This window comes from Phalangium opilio, unplaced genomic scaffold (assembly GCF_054372755.1).
Source record: "Phalangium opilio isolate 3A_F unplaced genomic scaffold, DU_Popi_V2 ptg000024l_1, whole genome shotgun sequence".
Lineage (NCBI taxonomy): Eukaryota > Metazoa > Arthropoda > Arachnida > Opiliones > Phalangiidae > Phalangium > Phalangium opilio.
The window spans coordinates 7,398,504-7,424,662 of record NW_028324155.1 but is presented as its reverse complement, the minus strand read 5'-3'; the positions used below and the strand labels follow the sequence as shown (position 1 = coordinate 7,424,662).

The 26,159-nt window shown below is 33.9% G+C and overlaps 1 protein-coding gene and 1 long non-coding RNA gene across 24 annotated transcripts in view; one reads left to right on the top strand and one right to left on the bottom strand.

Annotated features, from left to right (window-relative positions):
• Nucleotides 1–11: 11 nt before the first annotated feature.
• LOC149692553 (uncharacterized) lies at nucleotides 12–25,448 on the top strand. 2 transcript variants are annotated; one of them, XR_016382724.1, is made up of 4 exons: nucleotides 379–394; nucleotides 11,011–14,392; nucleotides 17,103–20,701; nucleotides 24,222–24,415. It is a non-coding gene; the product is annotated as an uncharacterized LOC149692553 (long non-coding RNA). The 2 variants fall into 2 exon arrangements; XR_016382723.1 differs by lacking the exons at nucleotides 11,011–14,392; nucleotides 17,103–20,701 and adding an exon at nucleotides 25,050–25,448 and having other exon boundaries at nucleotides 12–394; nucleotides 24,222–24,351.
• The window catches only part of LOC149692543 (uncharacterized), a 213,230-nt gene continuing 202,208 nt past the window's right edge, over nucleotides 15,138–26,159 (bottom strand). For 16 of the 22 annotated variants that reach the window (XR_016382703.1, XR_016382704.1, XR_016382702.1 and 13 more), the window contains 4 exons: nucleotides 24,775–25,287; nucleotides 24,253–24,416; nucleotides 20,734–20,916; nucleotides 15,138–20,655 (listed from right to left, as the gene is read on the bottom strand). Coding sequence is in view for 2 of the 22 variants with exons in the window: in XM_089868317.1 (XP_089724443.1) it covers nucleotides 20,610–20,655; nucleotides 20,734–20,916 (229 nt within the window). In the remaining 20 variants the exon portion in view is untranslated. Of the gene's footprint in view, nucleotides 20,656–20,733; nucleotides 20,917–21,151; nucleotides 21,309–21,391; nucleotides 24,202–24,252; nucleotides 24,417–24,774; nucleotides 26,118–26,159 lie in introns of those variants that run through there. The other 6 variants (XR_016382713.1, XR_016382717.1, XR_016382716.1 and 3 more) reach the window with 3 other exon arrangements.

Genomic DNA, 26,159 nt, shown 5'->3' with positions numbered 1-26,159 from the left:
ATAACCATAACCAAGGCTTCGCGGTAATTTACGAAAAAGTACGGTCGGAAAAATGAAAATTGTACTTTTTCTCGTGGGGGTGAATTATGTTTATGAGTAGCGCCGTAGACTCCCGCCAGCCGCAGTTAAGCCTAACATACCGGGCCTTGGTCCAAACTCCGTATAAGCAAGCACGATGATGATGCTCGTTTCGAGTCCTTTGTATTTACTTTCATTATCTGAACAACAACGACAGTAGCCTAAACGTTATCGCTGTAATTATTAAATTTAACTCGAGTTAAAATTAACTCTATTTGTAGTAGAGCATCAAAAATTCTATTCGCATAACTACGATTATCTTCGTTTTTAATGAGAGTCGCCGTAAAGTCGCGCCATCTACAAATTTTAGGCTTTGGTGAGTAACTTTGCATATTCATTGTGTCTAGATTACGCTATCGGTTGGTAAAATCTGCGTCACGTTTGAGAAACGTTTAAAATGCGTCGGAATTCAAGAACGGATTAAATCGGACACTTTCCAGATTATTAATGAATGTAGTACCATAGAGACTATAACCCCAAGGAGTAGAAGGAATGCCTCAACTTGTTGCCCCTTATTCCGGTTTTTCCTGGTACAAGGCGACTTCCGCTAAGCAAAATTAAACGGGCCGGAAGCTCTCATGTACCAATTTAGGAGCAACATCATTATTTGCGCTTGTAGAGCGGGGGACCTGCCACTCCTTGGGGTTTATAGTCTCTATGGTAGTACGATGTTGATATTCTAATTTGGAAAGAGTCCGACCGCGCGGATGGAAATATTTCACGTGTTTTATACTCGCGCTGTAAGTAAAATGGCGCGGCGAAGCGAAACCTATTGTACAACATCCCATGCACCACGTGGGAAACAAATTAATCTAAACGGGTCATCTTTAACATCGTCTTTCGTCAGCAGGCAACGCATAACGCAAAAAAATAAAATTAACCTAACTAATAATTAATAATACATTTCTGGTAACTATAAAAATATTTAGGCTTCCAAGTTTCTCATTTTCCTTGTGTGAAACCTTGAACATAAAACTAGAACAGGAATTTGTCAGTGTTCACTTTGTGATTTCTAGTATAATTATTGTATTTAACATGTGGTAGAACTGGAAGCAAGGGTATATAATTATTTTCCAATATAATTGTTTATTTTTTGCTATTTATTTGTTTTTAATGGCAAAAGTTTGCCAAATTATTTTAAATGCAAAATTAATAAACAACTATGGGAGAAATATTATCCTCATAGGTTATAGATGCGTACCGATAATTTACCAAAAAAAACCAGTGTATTTAAAATAATTTTACCATGGTAATGACCATTTTTCAAAAATTACTATAACTAATTCACATCTACATCACTAAAATTAAGTATTTCATTTTTAAAATAGGCGATGCAATTTGAAACCATTAAATCGAACGTACTAAACGACGGAATTTGATTCGGGTTATATATATATTTAATTCACGATAAGCGCCACGCATACACCATGCACGCAGACGGAATTGAAATTCCCAACGTTACGAAGGCGTTATGAACGTGTGCAGTTATAGGTTATCCAATTTTGATCCCTTATAGCCTAAGCACTTTCATTATTTAGCAAGCAAAAGAGGTCCCCCTAATTTTTACTTTCTATAAACGTAAAGCCCCCTAGATTGTCTTCGTTCCTAAATAAAAGATAAGCAGCGCAGTGTGTATGCCAGGCACACTAAAGGTAACCTCCCCATTTTCATCCTGGAGAGATATGATAAATTACATTTAAGCATCTTTCCTAAAATAAAAAAAGAGAGAAAAGAAAAAGGGTAGAGAAATTTTTGGTGGTTATCAAAAAGATTTCTGTATTACGACCCTAAAGGGATAAAGGAATCAGGGCTTAGGGACAAAGTGGGCCTTGCACACGATAATCATGGCCGTCGCACATAACCCTGAAACGACGGTTTGAGAAGAGATTTTAATGTTAAACCATGCCATGAAATATTTTCCCCAGCAGTTTTTAACTAAATTATTGATCGATTCAATTTGCTAGTAAAATTAAATTACAGTTTATTACAGCGGTAATTGTTAATTAAATTGCCAATTCAAATACCCTATATAGTGCACTTGCGTATTTGAAATGTTCTAGTATGCCTAACTCACATCTGTTTGCGCAATTTACAATAACAAAAAGAAAAGAAATGGGTTAAGAATTTATATAAGTATTATTTGAACAGCTTTTAGTTCACAACTATATATATACTATTTCGTAATTACAGAACATATTTGTTCAGCGAAAAATGGACATACTATTCTTGTCATATGAATCTTTATTGCACGCGTATTGGATATTTTCATTTGGCTATTATTAATAAATTAACTATGTAATTTGCGTTCAAACATATATCGTACATCATAAGTTTATAAGGTATGTTCCATAAGTATGTCACTACCCATACTTCGTAATGTTAGAGGCTTAATGAGAGCTAGTTCAAGAACGACGTGAGAATTGACTACACTCGGTTTTGCAGTCCATCCTCCTCTTTAGTCTGTACTAAGCCTTTGACAAGGCCTCACTACGCGTCGCTTTACAAGAATCTATGACGTTTCACCTACGTCACTTCATGACAAGCTCTCATTAACGAGTGACACACTTAAGGAAAATATCTTATAAACTTATGGTGCATTGATAATATTCAAAATTCAGAATTATTTGTGTAAGATGTTCAAGCGGGTTTATGACCAACGGGCTTGAAGTAAGCCTCCTTCTCAAGGTATACCCACTGATTAGTGAGAGTTTTCGTAGTACATATACTAGAGATTATATACCTAAAGATCGTTATATTCGAGATCATCAATCAAAAAGAGCAAAAAGATGGGGTTATTACGTCGTCCAAAAGCAGCCCACGATTTCAAATCACGCGTAAGAGGTACTCTGGCCGGGGTTTTACGAAATTTGATATAGGTACAACCAAACCTATAGTTTCTAAGTTCCCGCTCTTTCGCTAGCTAGCTAGCTAATTCGTTCGATATTTTCTAGGGTCGGGCCTAGAATACGCGCGAGAATTAGGCGCGCACATTCCTCGTGCGCCTCAGCAATCCTTAAGCCTGATTCGCGCGTAGCTGCCTAAGCTTCCAACATAGCTAAAGTTAAAATAAAAATATTGTTTTTCAAACTTGGTAAAACGCGTCAGGCTGTATGTGCAGTTTCAGATCATTTATACAGGGTGTTTCTGAAAAGTCCATCACAAATTAAGGGGCGTGTTTATGGGACCAAACTGAGCGGAAAGTACCAAAGAACATGGGGTGTACAACGTTTTGTTACGGAGATATGGCCTTCCAAACATTCGCCCCTAAAACAAGGAAATATCCAAAAATGAGGAGTAACACTTAAGACCGACTAACCAGCTTGTTTAAAATTACTAGACAATTTCAATAGCCTTTAATCGAACAATTGATTTCTACCTTTACTAATCAGAAGCGTATAAATGAGTAGAAGTATGCCTACGGTGGTAATGTAAAATTAATCCCAAGTGACATGATGTTTCAAGATCTTCCCAGCACCAAGTAAAATGGTTCTGATTGAAGGGACTTTTATTAGCACAGCGTAAACAACGTTATTTTCAGGAATTAGTCCAAATGTCCACGGGCGGCATTACAAAAACGAGGCAGTCTTTCGAATGATACTTGGACATGTTGGAAGATCCCTGGCTTGTTCCTGTTATCTCAAACCGTAAAAAGCTACGCAAATCTTCATCATCACGGACAACACTCTTGTACGTTAGGTATGACCTTGAGAAAACCTAAAAGGACATCTCGAATGTATTTGAAAAACCCATCTCCAATTAAGGGGCGTGTTGTTTGTTTCCAACAGAGTAAACTCGCCCAGAGAACAATTACAATGCAGAGCCACGTTTCGGCGTTAATGGCCCACAAAGGTGGTCCCAAAAACAAGAACAAACTTTAATTTGTTTCGTTCAGTAAGTGTTTCATGTGTCATAGATAAAACGCCATGATTAATGCACGAAGAAAATGAATTTATTGACAAGTTTGTGGGCCATTAACGCCGAAACGTGGCTCTGCATTGTAATTGTTCTCTGGGCGAGTTTATTCTGTTGGAAACAAACAACACGCCCCTTAATTGGAGATGGGTTTTTCAAATACATTCGAGATGTCCTTTTAGGTTTTCTCAAGGTCATACCTAACGTACAAGAGTGTTGTCCGTGATGATGAAGATTTGCGTAGCTTTTTACGGTTTGAGATAACAGGAACAAGCCAGGGATCTTCCAACATGTCCAAGTATCATTCGAAAGACTGCCTCGTTTTTGTAATGCCGCCCGTGGACATTTGGACTAATTCCTGAAAATAACGTTGTTTACGCTGTGCTTATAAAAGTCCCTTCAATCAGAACCATTTTACTTGGTGCTGGGAAGATCTTGAAACATCATGTCACTTGGGATTAATTTTACATTACCACCGTAGGCATACTTCTACTCATTTATACGCTTCTGATTAGTAAAGGTAGAAATCAATTGTTCGATTAAAGGCTATTGAAATTGTCTAGTAATTTTAAACAAGCTGGTTAGTCGGTCTTAAGTGTTACTCCTCATTTTTGGATATTTCCTTGTTTTAGGGGCGAATGTTTGGAAGGCCATATCTCCGTAACAAAATGTTGTACACCCCATGTTCTTTGGTACTTTCCGCTCAGTTTGGTCCCATAAACACGCCCCTTAATTTGTGATGGACTTTTCAGAAACACCCTGTATAAATTAGTGGCTAGCTGCAGCACCCGATATTTCTTTCCTACGGACGGTTCATTGGCTGTTTTTAAAATAAGCTTGGCGTAATTTGGACATTCAAGCGATATTTTTATTCCATATTTCTTTTTTTTAACTTTTGGGCCGGATAGAATTTTCTTTTTTTATCGCGGGCGATTTTCCTATGCGAAAGCGTGTTTCGAATGCGTAAAATGTGTACGAACCTTGTTTTTTTTATTTTCGCTTTTACTTATAAATCTGAGCCCCCTCACTAAACGAGGGGCTATTCACTATAGTTTAAATTGCGTAAAGGTAGACCTATATTGGACCATGATTATTTGAAAATTTAGAAATTAAATTATAGCGATTTGCTGCAGCTATTGGGTCTGTAAAAAATTTTTAAGAATATATCTGAGAGTTATACAAGGATTTTGTGTAAAATTTTCCCTTTACCTTGTGTGCAGAGCTTAATTGCTCTAAAATAAATGCAACTACGTAAAATTATTACATTTCGTTTTCGCAAAGTGTTAATAATTTCAAGGCAAGAGCTGACAGTGCAAGAAACAGTTGTAAAATACATTAGGAAAACGATTATAAGTTACGCCAGAATAGTGTTAAGTAAAAAAATAATTTCAACATCTGTAGATACACGTCATATCGAAGTAACTCCGTAATGAAACCGATTAAATTTTTCACAAAAATTTAATTAATATTTTTGGGTTATCTATAATGAATTACCATGGTAAAATCCTACTATATTACAGCAAATTACCTGCAATTTACCTACTAAACATTATTTTCTCTCAAAAACACTTATATTCAACCGGAAAATACCAAAAAATAGGTAGAAAAACAAATATTTCAATAACAGAGATCTCATTTTCAAATACGAAAGATAAAGAGGACTTGTTAGTGATTATCCCCTTGTTTTAAACTGTCTCAAATTCCATAACTTGTCGAGCCTTTCTATATATCATCTCGGCATGTTATAAGATATATGACTTATATTTTAAGTTATAGCGTACAGTCACTTTTCAAACCGACAGGTAAAAAGAAAAAAATTAAGATACATGAATCACGCTAGCTATAATTATAGGCTCAATATCTGACTTAGATATATACAAAATTTTTATATAACTATAGCTTCTCTCTCTCTTCTTTCAAAATATTTTATACCGAAGACCGAATTTTTTTAAGATGAAATTAATGATTATATCGACGAATTTAAAAATAGTCTAGAGTCATTTTTATTTTTATCTCGAAATCCGGGGGTTGTTTTAATTTAATATATAGGAATATATTGATTTAATTATAGGGTTCTATTGGAATGAAATCAAAGTTAATTAAAATTCACCTTAATTATGGTAAAAAAATATTTATATATAACTCAAATGAACCTATATAGCTAATTTCTACGTGTTGGTAATAGCGTTAATTTTCTTCAGTTACATTTCCATAGAAGATTAAACTGGAATAAATACAGTTAAGAGGAATAATTGTGCCCCAATAGATAAATTTCACACATGGAGGATTCATACCATTTACACCAAGAGGCCGGCTACCTGGAGGACAGAAAACCGTCTACTTTTTGTCCTCCAGATAGCCCGGTCTCCTGGTGTAAATGGTATGAATTCTCCATGTGTGAAAACCATCGATATCTAAAACGTTAATTGGTATATAGCAAAGCGAGGTCTTATAGGCGCGAGGTAAAGGTGCAAAAGGCAGCGAGACTGAATGTTCGCGAGGTGAAGTTCAGCTTTTCCCACTAAATCCGCTAGTGGGATTCACCTTCAGTGAAAATGCCAACGCAATAATTCTTATTAGCTGTATGAATTCCTGGGTTTAAAAATTAGGTAGCTAATCGAAGTACTTTAAAAATTAAAAACTTGGGATGATAATGGTTTTATAACCATTTAATTAATTTAAAGTTGAAGGTTTTCTAGGGAAAAATTTCGTATCGGGTTAAAAATAGTAACTGGAATGTATTCGGCTAATGAGTAGCCATTTTTTATCGAATAACTACTGAATCATTAAAATATAGTTAATTAAAACAGATCGAACACTATTAAATAATAAAAGTAGTGAACCTGCGCAAGGGTGAAATGTTTCTGCTAGCTTACATAACAATAATAATAAATATCATAAAATTCCTAACAAAATATTCCATTAAAATAATCATTTAGCCAAGGGTGCGTGTAAAATAAAAAAATGCTAATTTTTACATGCCGTAATTATCATAATTCACCTCAAATTACAAAGTTACGCATTTTTGATTACAAAGTTACGCATATTTTATTACAAATCGAGAGAGAATCCAATCTCAATTAAAAGAATACCTTATTCCTTTTTACATTAACTTATTAAATATGCCTTCATTTGAATTATAAACTTCATATTCACACGAGTAATACCTGTATACATTTTTACATAATATTTTTACTTTTACATACAGGGTGTGCCGCGCCAATAATTCCCAGCGAATCGGTTTCTATCATTCCACGCTTGTGTAGCCTATATTATATAGTTTTATATTTAGCCCAAGGGGTTTAGGATGAAGGCAGGTCCGAATTTTTCGCAGCCTCCTGAATGGTTATTTTGTTTTTGCAAAAAGACAGAGAGAGTTGTACCTTATATTTTATTATTTTGCCGAATTTCGAGGTTATATCAAAACAGAAATAAATAAATGGAGCCTCTTGTACATACGTCGTTCGCATTCAAAGGAAAAGCGTCACAGAATTTAGATTAGCTATATTGAAATTAAACCCAAGTTATAATAAATATAAATTTATTCCTAAATAAATATTTTTGAAGCCATGTAATGACTATTTTTAATTTTAAATAAAACATCAGTTGAATATATACTTTTTTGAAGCATAAGCTAGGGCGTTTTCTAAATTAGTTAAAAAATAATTTAATAATTTAATTGATTTTATCTTAATTCCTTTTTAGTATAAGCTTTGTTTTTAACATGTATATTATAACTTCAAGCATAATTTAATTATAATCGTGTTTTTCATAAAATAATCTTGTTTTTTTTTTTAAACTATCGTGTTTTTCTCAAAATAATCTTGTTTTTTCTTATAACTATCGCGTTTTACTCAAAATAATCTTGTTTTTTCTTAAAATTATCGTGTTTTTCCCAAAATAATCTTGTTTTTTCTTAAAACTATCGTGTTTTCTCAAAATAATCTTGTTTTTCCTCTCAAAATAATGCTGTTTGTTCTAAAAATAATGCTGTTTTTCTAAAAAATAATCATGTTTTTCTAAAAAATAATCATGTTTTTCCTAAAATAATCATGTTTTAGTTAAAATAACAAATATTTCCAACTGTCTGCATGGGACTAGCACTTTAGTACGAACTTTTTTTCGTAGGTGGAGAGTATATACAGACGCGTTGGTCAGTGGAGGAATACCTATTCTTTTTACGTTCCGTTTCGCTTCGTGCTCTTGAAGCTTTTCTTTGTTTGAAAGATGGTTGCTTAGCAACGTGTGTAATACGCGCCAACGTGAGGGGACCCTTGCAACGCTCGCGCCAAATTCACGTTCCGCCCAGTACATATTTTTATAACATACTATACCCGATATATATATACTCTACAATATCAATTTTTTTCTTATATATATCCGATTTCATATATTATGTATTTTCATTAATATTTATAAGGGTTGCGAAGGTTTACAATAAACCAAAAAGCTCTTTGAACATGTCGTAACGTATATCTATATCTTATATATTCATAGGTACACGTTAGATATTGTTATCAGTTGGCCAACTTCTATTATTTATTATTTCAAATCGATGTAATTCAATGAAAATCTATTAAATATAATTGACTTAATATTTTTCTCATTTTTGTTATTCCGCTGCATGTGATTGGAATCCATACACATGTACGTGAAATTGGATATATTTTTCAGGTGTCTCAAATTTGTTTTCTATCTCTATATTTAAGTGTTCGGATATTGCAGATGTTAGTTTCATTTCTATAATCATTATCCTCAATTAAGTTACCACATTCGGGAAATATTCCAATGTTAAAAAAAATTAATAACAATTAAACGTTGCAACTAACGGACTGAAAATCATTGTAACCCCTAAACCGCTTCATATATTAAGCTGAAATTTTGCAGGGAAATACGATTTAGTATTGGGTACTGCCTAAGAAATACTTTTAAAATTTTCAAGCTCGCCATTTTGAAAAATGGCGTCCATAAATTTAATATCCCTTCTTTGATATGCGATGCAATCGTTGACATCAAATACTGATTAACAATTAATATTAGACGGAATTTATCATTAATTTGGTGTTAATTATCTCGCCTTCTAGAAAATAAATAAAGCATCCTTAATCTTTAACCTTTGTAATTAACGCCGCGGTTAATTCCCTTTACTTCTTAAGAAGCTCCCAAACTTTAAGCGGTAAACAGATATGCATGGTTCAAATTAAAAACTAAATACTTAAAGATGCGGCTGTAAGATTAAAACTGACTCGAATTACTTTCCCATAGACTCTATTCATTTGTATATATACTGACAAATAGTAATTAGAACTGAATCTATTAGGGAATAGTCAACGCAACAACAAAGCCATACTAGAATGCGCTCATTATCGCGTTGAGCAGTTCTATAATAAAACCCTTAAAAAAATAGTATAAGCGCGGGCCTCCATTTCTTGAAAGGCGATTAATTTTAATTAATTATTAATGATTTTTATATCACGAACCTGTTTGAGTTTTTGATTAATGTCTAGAAAGAACGCTATGCCACATTATATACTCACTATAAATGGGCGTGAGTCCCAAGACAGGCTTTATTTCGGCACGCCAAACAAAATAGAATTATTTTAAATTACGATTTTTCTATTTAGTTCCAATAATATTTTGTGTAGGTAAGTTGAATTCAACTTTATAAATATAAAGCATATTTTGATTTAAAAAACCGTTGATTTAAACCAAGTATAAATGAGATTTAAACAAAACAAGTGGGACTCGAAATAGCGAGATGAAGAAATAAGAAAACTATAATAAGGTTCAAATCTAAATTCGGAATAATTATGTTCTAAATGACCTCCCATAGCGATGAACTAAACTGCATTCCCTGACCTGAACTCTCGTCTGTTCATTATTCTTTCAACTTAGTAGTCGCCGCGGCAAACCATTAAATTTACATCTATGTAAAGTAGTGGAGAGATTATCTAGCTAGTTCTTGATGGGATAGTTGCCTTATATTCCATTACGTTTCATTGAATTCTTAATCTCAAAATTTAAATCAAATGTTCGACCTCTCACTATAGGAAAAGATGGAATTTCTTAAATCTACCGCAAAATACAATGGTCACGTTATACTTAATTCAAGACTAGAGTTACTGAATCACGTACAATTCAGTGTACCTATATTTAAAAATACATTTGTATAAAATTATAATATTTCTAGTAACGTCATTGGATGATTTTCTCGTGTTCTTCCTCACGAGTGACCTACGGTATTCGCTAAGCACGAAGCCCAAATCAATTGTAAAAGCGCGCGAAATTTAAAAATTCAAAAACAAAGGCTTAAGAAATTTCCTATACTAGTGCCCTACAGCGGATAATTTCTCTTAAGGTATCTTAAGATGGGCATTGATCTCGGTTAAAAAAAGGAAAAAAAAAAAATATACGAAGTCAGTGCGAGTAATATTTTCGCGAAGCCTAAACCTTTTTGGTAATTGGCACTTTGGGTAAAAATTTCAAAGACAGGCCGTGAAGTTTCGTGGTAGAAAAAAAGGAAGATGATAAATGTGTACCCCCTAAAATATTTTTGGCCCGAAGGAGGAGACCCTACTTAAAAATGGACGTCCGAGAAAGCGATATTTCATATTTTTTGGGCTTGCAGAGCCTGAATCTATCTTTTCCCCCTGCAGTTTTTCTAGAAAAATGCCCGATATTGTTGGGACGCTTGCTTATTATTTCTTGTCTTCTGCCAAATAACACAGCGGTCTATTTTGTACTATAACCACAGGGTCTTATCAAAGACGAACACCAGCAAATAAATCAAGCTTTGTAAGAAGTTTAGTTACAACTTACAGGTATACTCGCGCCCAAGCTAATTTTACTTTTGATACACGTGGGGAAAGGTTCCGTTCTGGTGCAAAAACTATCGTATATTTTTATGTTCAAATTTAGTTTCCCAAATGCTGAATCATTAAAATTGATATTTGTATATCTATTCTAAAAAATATGTTAAGCCTTGTTTGAATTTTAAAAATTGCGCACGCTATTACAAAGGTCACGAGAATTTTGGCGCGCTTTACAATTTAACTCCACGTGCCTCGTGAATTAACCGTTTTCAATTCTAAAATCGCACGCTTTCCAAGTTTATAAGTCACGCAGGGGCGTGCCAACATGAGCTAAAATGTTCTACTGGAGCGGGGGCAAAATGGCTGCCTAATGTTAAAGTCCCATAGAGTTGAAAATTTGAGCGGGGGCTTTCGCCCCCGCTGCCCCCGTAGTTGGCACGCCCTTGAAGTCACGTGATAAGTAAATACCGTAGGACCATCGCTGATAGACTTATGGATAAAATAAGCTCGTTCCCCAACATGTTGTCATTGTCATAGCTACAAATTTAATTTAATGAAAGCGTTGTACCTCAAATGTAAAAAACTTATTTGCTTTTTTATTTTTTTGCGCTAGAACTATAACTAGAGGTTAACTTAACCCTTAAAACGCAACCAGGCATGCATGTTTATATTATTAAATCAATACTAAAAGACCATTATTAAAATTGTAAACACAAAAATATGAAATTATACGCCATTCCTAAAGGGATACCTAAACTCTATACGAAACGAATCTGTTTATCGCAATTTTAAAAAACAAACAATTGTAAAATCAATAATACAAAAACAAAATGTATAACAGATGTTCGGAATACATTTCACATTTGGTTTGTTTATAGCTATATGATATTTTTTCGTAATCAAAAACGTTAAGTCATTTTAAAGAACGATGCAATGAAATCTTTTTTGAAATACAAACCTGAAGCAAAATCTCTTGGATTTGGCGCTGGCACCGAGTTCTAACTCATTCGCTCGCGGCAATAAGCGTGCGTAGAAAGTGTACTCGTGCATGCAACTTTTCATTGGAGGGGAAATAAGAAGTAAAAAATGGCTGACCAACCAAAGACACGTAAAGGTAATTTAAAAACGATTATGTCTCCCCAAGATAAAAAACTCTGCAAAGAGACGGCCGGCCCATTCTAATTACCATACATAATGATACAGGTAAAATATAAAACTTATATAAAAAAAAGAGGTCCTAGAGGGATGGTTTAAAAAAAAATTCATATTTCGTATTGTATTTTCGGGGCAAAATAATACGTAAATATATATATTTGCAGTATAAGAAAAAAAATTGTCTAATTATTTAATTATAATAATTTTGAAAAAAATTACCAAGGCCATTAATATATTTATGAACTAAACATATATGATGATGTACAGTACCCAAAGAGTTATATTCAATACATATGTTCCTATTTCCATATTACATATATGACTTAACATGGTACCATGGAATTTCAGTAAAATTGACCTTGAATAACTTAATTCCATCGTGATTAACATTTTAATATTTTTTTATTCTTGTTTTAGGTTCTTGGAATTGTAATTAACGCGGTTAAATTTTTTCCCTTATATCGGTATATATTTAATTACAAGTTAAAAATGAGAGTGGTAAATTGCAATTATTAAAAAATGGCATTCAAGTATGTATAATGATATTTTCAATGCATAAAATAATAAAATATTATTGATGTTAATCGATACGATATCAAATCCGTTAAGCTTCGTTCGGTTTAGGCGTAACAAGGATAATATTAACCCTTTCATGGATTAATTTAATATTTTTTACATACATTATGTTGAAAATAATTATATATATAAATTTTTTTTACTAATTCTGGGAGATTAAAATTATATTTTTTTAACGCGTGGCTTAGCGTAGAAAATTATTTCTTTGATTTAAAAAAAAATGGAGCTTCCTCCTGGTGAACGATTAACTATGGGCGTTAAGTTAAAGTAAAAAAAATCGCCCACATTACACTTCACCCCTTTTTTTAAAGATAAAATTGCTGTTGAAATTTGGGTTTTTCTTTCTTTTTTCTTGTGATTAAAGCGCTTAAACTAATCTTTAGGTGTGTATTAAATGATGCCCACGCTAATACCCTTAATTACGGCATACTTTGAAATATCTTTGAATAAAAAAACTATTTTTCAATATCAATATTTAAAGAAAATCATTTGGAATTAAATTCCGTATCATGCATCTATTAAATTTTATCTGTATTGACTAATAATTTGAAATCATATTTGCTTTGAGTGTTAATAAACTAAATTAATAATGAAGTTCAATGAAGCATTTATACGAGTGAAATAAATGAATGATTTAAAAGATAAAATTGCATATATATATTACCTATAGTTGAATTTTTCCAGTCAAGCCATGTAGATTCCCTAAACACTGCAACATTCGGAGCGATTAGCAAAACTTTAATAAAGGCTCTTAATTTTCACTTAAACTTAATCAAGGCGTGATAACCACACGTTAACTATAATAAGTTACAATAAAAACAGCGGAATTCCATGAATGATCCGAACTCAACCTAACGATAAGGCAAAATGAGCATTAATCTAATCTAAAAATTTATAGTTTTTTACAAAATATCGCCTTAAAAAATATGAGAAATGAAATTTAGATCCAGAAAAAAACAAGAAGTCCAATATAAGACAACGTTTTTTTCAATGAAACGCAAGAAACCCTCGTGAATTTTTATTTCAGTTCAGTGTAGACGATCTAAATTGAACTGAATCATGCAGATCAAGATGTAGAACTACTTCTACTCAATAGTTCAAATTTAAAATCGAAATATTTTCATCTTAAAGTCTAGGTTATTAATATTGCCACCATGGAGGAATATTAAATTAGACATCGATACGCATTTATTGCCATTTTAAAGGGACTTTGTGTGTTCTCAATCAAAGAATATTTATCCATATAAAATGCCAATGGAAAACCGCATCATTGAACAGATATCATATTTAAAGCAAAATGGAGTACAATATTTAATGAGAACACTCTCCAACGTGACTTTATTTAAATTAAGAAATCATCTCATTATCACTCCGATAAAGCTATACTCTCTGCAAAATGCATATCCCCTATGGAAACAGTGTCGAGTAACAACATCACGTTCGCGATAACATTTAGTAAACAAATGCATTATTTAATTTCGAAAGCACGTGTTTACCGGTGTACTTGGCGCGTGTTCTTTGCAAATTTTTCGAGTGAAACTAATGACGTGTTGCCGTAGGCATGGAGTAATATTATCGGAGTGAAAATAAGCTTTCCGTTTTAAATTACAACTAAGGCTATTCAGATATTACTATATTACTTTATGGTAAAAGATAATTATCAGTAGCCAATGTGAAACTGGCGTAAAAACCGGATGTACTGTTAGTGACGCCTATCCAACTATAATATACCATTTTTAGCTGATGTAAGTGTGAAAAGGTATCAATATCACTGTTAAAATGTGATATTATTTAGAGCAATGTACCGTGAGGCGACTAAAAACTTAATAGATCTTCTATTCAACTAACAGCTGCGTAAGGTAAAAATGACGCTACACGGCTAACGTGGCATTCAATTGGTAAAAATCTATTACATTTCTTTCAAAAAATTGACATTTTGAAAGCGTTATTTTTCCGAATGTCACCTGCGTTTATGGGATTTGGAAACGGAAATGAACTCTACTTCCTATATTGAGTATATTTAAATCATCTTAGAACCAAATATATTAACGACTCGATACATTTTCTTTATGGGGTTGCATGCCATGGATCTTGCATTTCCAGGTTTAAAAATAATTTTCCTTGATAATTTTAATTTATTTATTTTTTTTTAAGTCAGAATTTTGTGTATTTAAAAAATTCTGTTTAAATTTAAATTAATCTATTCATATAAGTAATTGGAATTTCGCGTTTTATATTAGTGTTCATTGAAATTGATCAACTTTCAAAATAAAAATAATTCGACTTTAAGCCTTGGTCTACGAAAATAGGCCTAGAGTTTGTAAGGTTAAGAATAAATGTATTTAATCTTATTTGTACATAGAATTTATGTCAAATTTAAGCGTCGTACTAGAGGAAATAAATGAGGTTCTAACTTGATTAAGCGACTTATATAGTGAAGAGAAAAAAAAAACACTAATAAAAAAGTGGGAATTCCGAAAGATAAGAGTGAAAATTACGTACCTCATTTAAAACTCATTTATCTAGTCCGGGCCTATGAATCAATTCCAGCATATATATAAAAGAGGCTTGTGTCGTTTTGCATCCAATAATCAATCACACAAAAACGATGCCTTTGACTTTTATTTCAAATTAAATTATAAGCTTAAATTAAAAATATGTTTTACGATTAATTAATTTAAACACCGTTACAAACAAATAACAGCGTTTAAAAAGAACATTATCTCGTATGTAATTACGTTTATCACGAGATATTTAAATTACCATATTCTAGTCTACTTTTATTTCAAAGTGAATAATTAATTTCGAAACCATTAGATAAGCTACGTAATTTTAAATTGTCATTTATTATATCTTGAGCTTTCTTTGCTTTTCCTTTTTTATTTTAAATGATTAAAGAAATAATAGGAAAGGTTTTACGAAATAACAAAAAACCTTTAGAGAAAGTTTCCAATTTCTACCGCAGATGGCGCTGACAGGTCGTTAAGGGAAGATACCGCGAAACTAATCGTTCAAAAGCGGTCGTTTGAAAAATCTTCAATCCTCCTTCTAGGAAGCAAGAACAACCGTTTTTCCCCTAAACATTCCCTCATGCGAAATTAATATGTAAACGTATTTTTAAATTACTTTTTTCTTATTTTTTACTGTGGGTTGAATATCATAAATTTCAATGCAAATTTTCTTGTATTTATTTGGCGGTTATTGATAGTGGAAATCCTTAAGCCTTTGTCATTAATCGCTAAGCCTAATGTAAGATTTTTTTTAAATAAAAAAGGAAAACAGGAGCAATAAAAAATAACGTTTTGGTTGTTGGGGATTATAGTAGAGTACGTGTCTAATGTCGTGTGGCGACCTTTAGTTTTCTCACGCCGCTATGTAATATAAAAAATTCAGTGGCGATAAATATAAAGAAAGCCATCAACAAAAAGGAAAAAGAATACCTGCCTTAATGACACGTGATATCTTTTTTTCTGATAAAATTTTAAGCGCATCTAAATCAATGACCTTTAAAGATTTTGTTCGCAACTTGAAATGCTTTGGATTTTTGGTATCTTAGGCTTAGGTATACAAAAGATGTCGATTGGCATAGGCTTAGGTTTACAGCAGACGCTTATTGGAAAAGGGTTAGATTTACAGCACCGCAGATGTCGATTTTGTTTTTCACTTCAAAGGCTTAGGTTTACAGCAGACGACATTTTTTCCTATTTTGCTAAACCTAATCCGCATCTAAGCCTTGGGAAACCTATTTTAAATCCAGGCATTGTTTAGAATTTTAAGCAGGCAGTGAGCTATCTTTTTTGCAAAGTTGAATTTAGGGTTGACCCCTTAAGACGTGTAAAACCCCAGAATGAACCGAAAGGGATTTGATATAAAATCCAGGGGAGATTCGCTAAATCTACTGAAGCCTCGGTCTGGCATAGGTGGGGTTCATCGAGGGGTTGGGGTTTAGTCGGGGGTGTTACGGCGAACTTCGAGAGACGTTGAGAAACGGATTAGATGGGAGAGAAAATGCATGGGAGACTGCCAAACTTGGGGTGAAAAGGTGGTGAAGAGGGATTTGCTAAAAGAATCGATCATTGGGTCACGTGGTTTTGGTCTACACACACACACGAGGACTCTTACACCCTCTTACGATAGGGGGCGCCCATGCGAAAGAAAAATAGATCCTAAATAGATGGAGCATGTTGTTAAAGATAAGACCCTTAATTAGGATAAGATTAATGTTAGACGAAATGTTTACATGTTAACAAGGATGAAGTGTGCATGCCCGTTCCCGCGAAAATAACGAGGTGTCGCCATCTAAAAGGTCATAACCTTAAATTAACAACACTTCCAGGAAACATTCCTCGAGCTAATGATAGCTGAAATTGTCCTACGTCCAATGACACTCACTAAACACTAAGTCGAGTTAAAAATCAACTTAAACCTAAACTTAAGTCATAACAATGCTTCTGGGTGTAGTGTCATCATAGCTACGATGAAGTCTTATAAAAATGAAATATCTCTGTCGTTTAAATCCATAATAATAATTTAAAAAAACCTTCTATTAATTGTCAGGTTTCCCCCTAGAACCGAAGAATATTGGAAGGAAAACCACCACGGTCATGGAAGACCCTAAAGACCATATTTCATCCTAAAAGCTTGGGGATTCGGTCTGACGTTCACCGCAATCAGATGATAAAATAATAGCAGCCCGACGATCCTAACCTTCAAACGGGCCCAAGTAGAGGGCGCTACAGACTCAAAACCTACCTAAAATCATAACCCAAACACTAGAGGGGCTCGGCAAAAATTATTAGAAGTAAATTTTTGGTAAGATTGAGGATCTAGGTAACTAACTATAAACCTAAAAATCGGTAAATCACTAGAAAGAAAACGTGTTTTTTTTTCGTACGTGTAATAGTGTAAGTAACATTAATTTAAAGCTGTCACCCTGATGACAGTCATTTCACCAGGTGGGCTGATTAAAAGTACATTAATTATACGGTGAGAGTGGGCTGCCAGACACTTACGGACCTATTAATAAAAAATAACAATAAATAAAATAAATTGTACTTAAACCTTTTGATATATACTCCAAAAAACGATTGTTATAAGTATACACGTGAACATGTGTCTTGTATATCGTGTTTTTGATAACTGGTGTTGATAATGTCTTTCGCTCGAATGATTCTGTAATAAATAGACAAAAATTAAAAGTAAGCAAAAAATGGCTATAAGTTTAGAAGCTATTAAATTTTGTCTTTATTCTTTCGTGAAAATCTTAATTTGTCTCTGTAATTTAATTTATTTAAGAAATTTATTAACTTGTGATGCTGGACTTCAGGAGAATCAGGAAATCATGGGGGAATAATTGATGTTCGCAAATTGTCAGGTAAACTTTTATATATTCGATAGTCTTGAAAATTAGCCCAATAAAATTAATTACTTGTATCGTTTGGGTCTCTGATTAATTGATTACGTAGTCTGCAAAATCAGCTAATAATAATTAACTAAATTTCAAGAACCCACATTTACATATTGCGTAAATGTAAAAGTAGGCTTGTATACTTTCATCGTGTATTCCTTTTCTCAAAAACACAAACAAAAAAGCATTTGTTTCTTTCTTTAATTTCTTTACCTTGATATTAACTTCACGCCTATATTTCTTCTAGACAATGACGTCGTAACTATAAAACAAATCATAAATATTTATAAATAAATCCTTTCTCTTAATTCTTTCGCTTCTTGAAAATCTTTCACGTCATTTTTGGTCTCCAGATTTTAATACGCGTGACTTGGTGCGTTCGCGCCAAAAAGAAAGAAAAATGAAAAAAAAAAGAAAGCTATAGGTTTTTCTTTTTTAAAATAAATTTAATGGCGTTGCCTAAGGCCATGGTAATTTCAGGGGCACAAGTTTTCCTACCTATTTATTAAAGAGTTATTTTATATTAAGAAACGAGAGAGCTCCCTACGAATTGCATGATGGGAATTTAAATAGTTTGGGTTCCCTTGACGCGATATATAAAATCGCGAATAAAAACCTTAACAAACTAAAGAAATGCAACAGAAAATTAATTTTGAGCTAAATGAAGAAAGCGTATAGTGTAATTTGTGTATCCCTTAAGCCTTTGCTAACATTGCCACAAATTTTAATCAAGACTTCTCAAAATTTTCTGACCACTGAAACAATATGAATTTCCCTGACACCTATCTTCAAACTTACTGACTTTTCCATGCAAGTTTCTCAGTTAATTTTCGCAGCCCTGCAATAATAAAATGAAAACCGAGACACCCTGAAATTTGCATTATATCCAATTCTAGTATGATGACGGTTCTTCAGTTCTTTGTGTCGCGGTTCCATCCAGGAAGACCCCGCCATAACATAAAAGAGCGGACAACTGACAAGGACCGGCACCCTATTGGCAAACAAGTCCTCGTACGTGTCCTCCACCGAGACAACAGGATTTTTCGGTAACCACGGAATGCGAAAGAAGAGCAACCGAGGGCTCTTTTCGCCCCACCTCTGCGTAATAAAACCCAAAAACCACGTGTGTGACGAACCAGACAATGCCTGGCAGCCATATTATACACCACCATCCTCGATCCACAGAAAAGATCACAACTATACTTTAAAATATGCGCCAATACGCACCCCGTATATGAAGAAAAAAAGTGGTATGGTCTAAGAAGAGGGATATGTCATACGAGAATATCAAGAATTATCTCATAAATAATTACCTGTGTACCAAAGAAACTTCTTCACGTATATCCTCTGACCACGCATGGGCATTGATATCCAGGATTTATAAGATCCATATACCGCTAGACGCGGCTCTCAATTCATGAGATTATTAAACCAACTCACGAATGAAGAACTTACGTATAAAAAGGAACCAGCTTGGCGATACAACGCAAACGAAAATTCTTTCCGAAGAATTTTTTGACATTGATTGAAGGGACTGCCAGAAGGTATAATATCGGTTCCTACCAAACGATACCCTCTCAAAAAAAACTTCGTGACAAAAAGGTATGGCCAATTGCAACGTTCCCAAATAACTAAGTTAGTTCACGTTCATCTCACCCGCAAGTACTTTGAAGCTTCACCCATCACAAACCTCAAGATGCACTGCGAAACATATTTCAACCTTACATTTATACTGAAAATAAAGGTGGATTACGTGGCTTTACGCAAATGAATTATATTAAAATATATTTTAACTTTAGATTAAAAAAGTAACAAATCTTGAAATAAAAATTATTTACGTTATTTTTGGTTCATTTTAGTTCAAAGGTAATTACATCAAAGTATGATCGATAATTACTTTCTTTTGTAAGGTTAAAACGTCATTTAATTACTTTTTAAAACTCCCCAAAAAATTGTTTCGGAATTATTTAAAAATACACAGATTTTCTCTGATGGACCAAAACGTCCTTGATAATTTTAAAGTTATGAATCTTTCCTTTTTTTTATATATAAAAAAAAATACGACGAGCTTATGACGCTTGATAAGAAAACGTAATTTTGAATTTGGAAAGTACCTTTAAAGCTAGACTCTGCGTGAAGTCAAGTCATCTCACTGGGAAACCACCTGCAGCAAGGGATAGTAGCATACCTATTTTATTTTCAATTTGTGAAATATTTCAAATGCCTTCACATCTTCGGGGGTATTTAAAACTACCAAAACCATTAAGCTTACTACACATCGCATTGCCGTTAGGGTATGCGTTTCCCAACAGATGTCGCTATAGTCGGAACACGAGCTTTGGCACGCGCTTAACAGCTAAAACAAAAGCTACTACCCCTTGAAGTTAAGTTTCGATTCATTGATTGGCTGAAGCGCAGGATCGAGTCTCTCTTCAAGAAAGATGGCGAAACATATATATACATATATAGTATCGTAATCTATCTAATACGAACACCTATATACCTACAGGGGCCATGACGTTTTTAGTCGAAGGAGAAGGAGAAGGAATCTTGGACGAAACCCGCATAGATGGGAGGTGGTAGAAACGCATCCGTCATAGGTAGAGCTGGCCGCGCGGCGTTGCACTTTTAGTTCGCGTTCGGGGTGATCAGTTATAATTTTTTATCGTTCAATCATTGCCAAGCGAATTTACATCGTTTCCAGACAGATTGAACCTGAAAATTTTGCGAGAAAAACATTCTAGGGGCCTTGGCTATATAGGTAGATACCTTATAATACGTTGTTAAAAATACCACGTGAAATGATTGGTAAGCTTATTTTCGCCCAAAGATAAAAATCTCGTGAGCTCGTTCCTAAAAACGTCTTGCTTGCTTTTGCTTTGCTTGTATATGGGAACTTTCAAAAACCAAAAGGCCCTTGGGTTACTTAATTGGATCCGAAACAGAGCCTTCTCCCGCATCATCGTCAAATTCCTTCTGAAATAAAGTTTAAAACATTTAATTAGATAATTTCGGGATTTGATTTTAATAGATCAATTTAGGAAATAGGTATTTATATTAATAACATCTGGTCATTCGAGGGTATTTGAAATCGGGACTTAAATTTAAAAATTGACCAATTAAAGTGCGAGTTTTTAACTCCGCCCCTTTAAATGTGATATTTACTTTTTATGTTAAGCCTAATTTCAATTTCAAATATTTCTATACTAACCTAAGCCTAATCCAAGCCAGGAATGCTCTACCGTTTTCTAATTAGTTCGCACAAACAACCGTGCGTTCAATCAATGGTAAACTGAACAGGTAAGACCACTAAACACACTTTTTCAGCTAAGGTTTTCGAACATTTCTGCTGCATTAACCAATTGAAGCTGGAAAGACACATCATTTTCCAATTGGTTCACAGACCATAGCCATGTGTCCAATGAAAAGTAAACACAACTTTTACACTAACCCTGTAACTTCAGTTCCAAACATTTTCCCATTAGCCTAAGGACTTTCATTTTCAAATACGTTTTCAACTTGTACAGAAATCACACTAGGACTCATTCAATGGCAAAGTTTGCGCAATACCTTCAGAGATATCTAAATAATGGTGTCTTAATTGCGATATGAAAAATGGTCCCCAACAGCACGCGAATTTAATATTCAAGTCTTTCATTTTTTTTCTTCAATGTTTCTCTGTTTAGGAAGTTGATATTTCATCACGTACCTAGACACAAACGTGTTTCGCTCATTATTTTGGTAAACTCTAATACAAGTGCACGCGTTTATAGTTAGTTCTAACGGTAGCTAGGGATATATACTTTTTTACTATCAAACCTGGTATAATTTGGTATAATCCACCTGGATTTGGTAAAGTGGAAAAAAAGCTCCTAAAAACCTTCAGCGTCCCGAATTATCGAATCGGAACGTAACGCGCGGCAAATACTAGATTAACGTGCCTTGGGTTCAAACTGCCTAATTTAAACAACACTCAACAGAAAAATACAACCTAAAAAATACACACACAAAATGGTTTCCATGTTCCTTGAAGGGCGTATACCCATTTCTCTAAAGGTATTGTATGTTGTTACTTCGATCACTCTGCGTGAAAGTGTCACAAACCCTGAATTTCGAATTGAAACTATGTGCACTTTGAATATTTTACACCTTAATTAATATCTGGATGAAGTTAAGCTTAAGTTCTATGGAAAAACATAGCATAATCCGCGTGGTTTGTGGCTGTTGATACATCTGTAGTCAAGCTTTACTATTGGTTAGCTGTGGCGGCCATATTACTGGCTTCTTTTACAAAAGCACTTGGAGTAAGTACACCTTAGTGCAAATTAAACCAATGAAGATTACTTCAACAAGTCTGTACGTCATGCGTCTCTGCATCATCCAATTGACTCGGTATGGTTAAGTCGCTTGTCACTAAGTGCTTTCGAAGACCTAATGTTCATTTAAAAAACGCAACTTACGCGAAAGGATATCAAGTACCATCATCGTTCTTCACCCAGTGACCAGTAAAGCCACAGCCGCACAACCAAGGCGTTTCCAAGAGTTGCACCGCCCGCTTTGGTAACTCTCAACCGTAAACAACCAATGGCTATTTGTTAGTCACGTACAATATTTGAACACACTTGTTTTCCTATACTTCAGTGGCTTTTTTCGCTCTTAAACACGACCCGAATAAAGACGCCGAACAATACACAACACGGTAAAAGACAATTATTTACATAAACAAACGTTTTTGAGAAAACTTAAAAACAAACGTTTATACGAAAGTTTCGTGCTACCGAAAAGTGAAATTTTCCGTAAAAAGTAAAGTACATACGCTAAAGTGTTATTTCCATATCGGTTCAATTCGAATCGAAGCCAGGAAGTAGAAAAAGGGGAAGTGCATCATGAATGTTTCATATTCAAAAACAACTCGATATCAGAAGGATTTACCGCACTTCTGAATCATGTTATTAAAAACGTAAGGTCTATAACTGCAAAGTTTGATTTCAATGGTTGAAAACTACTATATTCAGAAATACCTCGACCTGATCGCGTGATCTTGGACTTTAGCAATGCCAACAATATTTTTCTTATTTAAAGCCTATTCAGACGATACAACTCATTTAGATGAGTCAACTTAAGTTGCGTGAACTAGTTGGGTCATATGAACAGAAGTTGGCCAAGTTGAATCACCAAATTAAATATTGATCGCTGACCAATTCTGATGGTTTCACCTTTTGACCCTTCTAGCCGAGTGAAAACTTGTATTTTCTGCAAAGGCCTTAACACTCGTTGACTTCTGACGCACGAGTTCTTTTTTAAAAATAAAAATAAAAATAAAGCTAAATGTATTGTTAGTTAACGTTCACGTTGACATGAGAATTATTTATCATCGCGAGGAAATATTTTTCAAGTTAATTTCCTAAATTTAAATATTATAACGGCTCATTTAAATATTAATATGGATTAGTTATAAACACGTGCAGGAGACTAATGTTGTCACGCATTATTTATATTGTAATAAATAATTATTCGACGTCCAGTTGCGAAAAACCTTACGTTTATTTACTTCTTATAGAGAGTATACGCGCGTTTAATAGAGTTGTTTCATAACACCAAACTTAGTTGGTGTTTAATTAAAACAATTACGCCTTAAATAGTGAGAGTGAGAGGAAACACGTACGAACTGAATTATTTTTCATTGGTCACGGTTGGGAACATATTTACACAAGACGCAAAACCACGATGCCTATATAGTACACCACTTTCTTCAAGAATTAAATATTCAAAAAAGAGAAAGTCCCAAATTTCCAAGCGCGCGTTTTTCACGCATTAGGTACAAATGTTAAACACCCTTCAGTCATAAAATTTGCATAATTTACGGCGTTTTTAACCATGTAGTAAATTTAGACATCAAAGGACATGATTTAAATCCGTTGTATTTCATCGAAACTACGTTAACGGAATACTTGATGGAAAGCGCGAGTAATCATTATTAAATTAACTTTTAAACAAAAGATCTTTTCCGTTTAAATCCTGCATGCGCGTCAAGATCCTAAACGCTCCGTTAATTAGTTGTCCTTTATCGTATACCTTTAAGTACGTGACTCGAATCTATCAACCGTGTTAGCTTTACCAATCTAAGTCTTGGTCTATACGTAATACCTATGGTGTATAATTGACGTCTTTCGATATTATTTTTTTTTTAGTTATATAGGTGCAGTTTTTATATTTGGACCTCGAAAAACTTCTTTTCTGACCAAGCATTCACCCTCTCTCATTTTTTATATATCTTTTAGAGGAACCAGTAATAAAAGAGAAAAGACTGACCCGAAACGTCTCCTTGGCTTCGAAGAAACGGATGCCTGAGATGCCCAGTTTTTTGAAGAAATGTGACAGATATTTTTTCTTCTTCAGAAAATCATTTAGGTACCTTGCAGTTTTGGTTCAGTTCGCATTTAAGGCCAGGATGTCTTTAGTTGTACAGTAGAAGGCTACGAAAAAAAATGTCTTGAGTTGCCCTGATGTTAAGATTGTCTCTTTGTTTTAAAAGATTAAGCCTTTGCATGATTAGTTACGATTGTCTTAATAACCACAATTGATCAATGTTCAAATTCCCTGAATTTTCCAGGTTTCCCTAATTACTGCCTGTGATTTTCCCGAACCTTTTTAGGTCAAAGCTAGATAGTCAATGTTAACAGTATATTTTTAATAATATTGTTTCTTCTATAAACCAACTCTTCATGTTATGTTTTAACACTTGTAACACAGTAATACCCAAGAAACCTCACCCATGCACTAAACGTTTTCCCTGACCTGAACAACAGTTAAGTTTATAAAAGTCCTTCTTACCTGATGGTAACTAAAGAAGGAACTCCGAACAGGATTCTCTTTTGGCAAAAACCTCCTCATCCCCGTGACTTATTTTTCTTTCTTTGGGTTGGCAGTGAGGTTTCTTTAGCGAAACGTTTCGGTGGCCTCTGACACTCTCTGTATTTCGGGGGTGGAGGGGGTGAAAGCGTGGCATATCTGGCCTTTTCCAGAACGTCTACACCTTCGTATCCCAACGTCCTTCCAATCTAAGTCGTTTGAAGGAACAGTACGCGGCTGGTTTCTTTCTTTGACAGTGAAGGTTCCCCTTAACCTGGCTGACTGGCGCCATGTAGATGCTGCTGGCACTGGCTAGGGCACTCTCGGGTAAAGAAGATTGAACGCCTAAACCCAAACCACGCCATTGGCAACGGGCACCCAATTGCCAAAAAACTGGTCGACGCCACCGCCCTCCACATGTTACGGACGGACAGACGGACGTCTTACGGAGAACGGACCAGGTCCAGAAAAAAAACTTCCAAAGAAAAAGAAAACCTGCCAATAAGAAAATGAATTTCTTGAAGAAAGTCTGAAATATTTTTTTGTTTACGAAGATTTTAAATTAGAAAACAAGCAATGTTTGACGCAAAAGAAATATATTTGAAAAGTTAAAAATAAAAATAATTCCAAGTCAAATTTAACGGACGCCGTGATGTGACTCACATAATGAACAAATCGATCCAGATACACATAGAAGAATTTTATGTAATATCATTTGGCATGCATTTTTGGGGAACTTGATTATATTATACCGTGAGGTAAAACTCCCATTGAATAAAAAGGACTATTAAATATTAAAAATATATATCTTTTAAATAGAGCGTGTTTATTTAATCAGAGTATCGATTAAACTTTAATAAAAAAATAATTAAAACAAATATGTTTCGTCATGAAACAATTATTCTTGTAAAATAAATATTATAGACCCCTATAGTAGTACATTATAGTATAAAAATTTGTTGTATACTTTTTTTCCATACAAATATACTTTTGAAATTTGAATTGAAAAGGCTTTGTAATATTTTTGAATAAAAGATTTTCTTGAATAAAAAAGTTCCTGAAGTTCAAAGTTTTTTTTGAAAAACGTATGAAAATAATTCAAAATATTCTCAAGAAGTACTATTCAAGAACACAACACAAAAAAAAGTCCGGGAAATATATATGTATATAAAAAAGATGCTATATAGTGGTCGAGCCCTAGTATTACTTTCCCATTAGCGATATACATCTCTCTTGAAAAGGATACATATCTCTCTCTCTCTCTCTCGCTCTTCAAGAAATTTCACATTTCTTACATAACATCTATAAAGTTAAATCTTTCGACTCTGAAACGAACAACAAAGTGTTGCAAATTAAAGTGTCAGTAA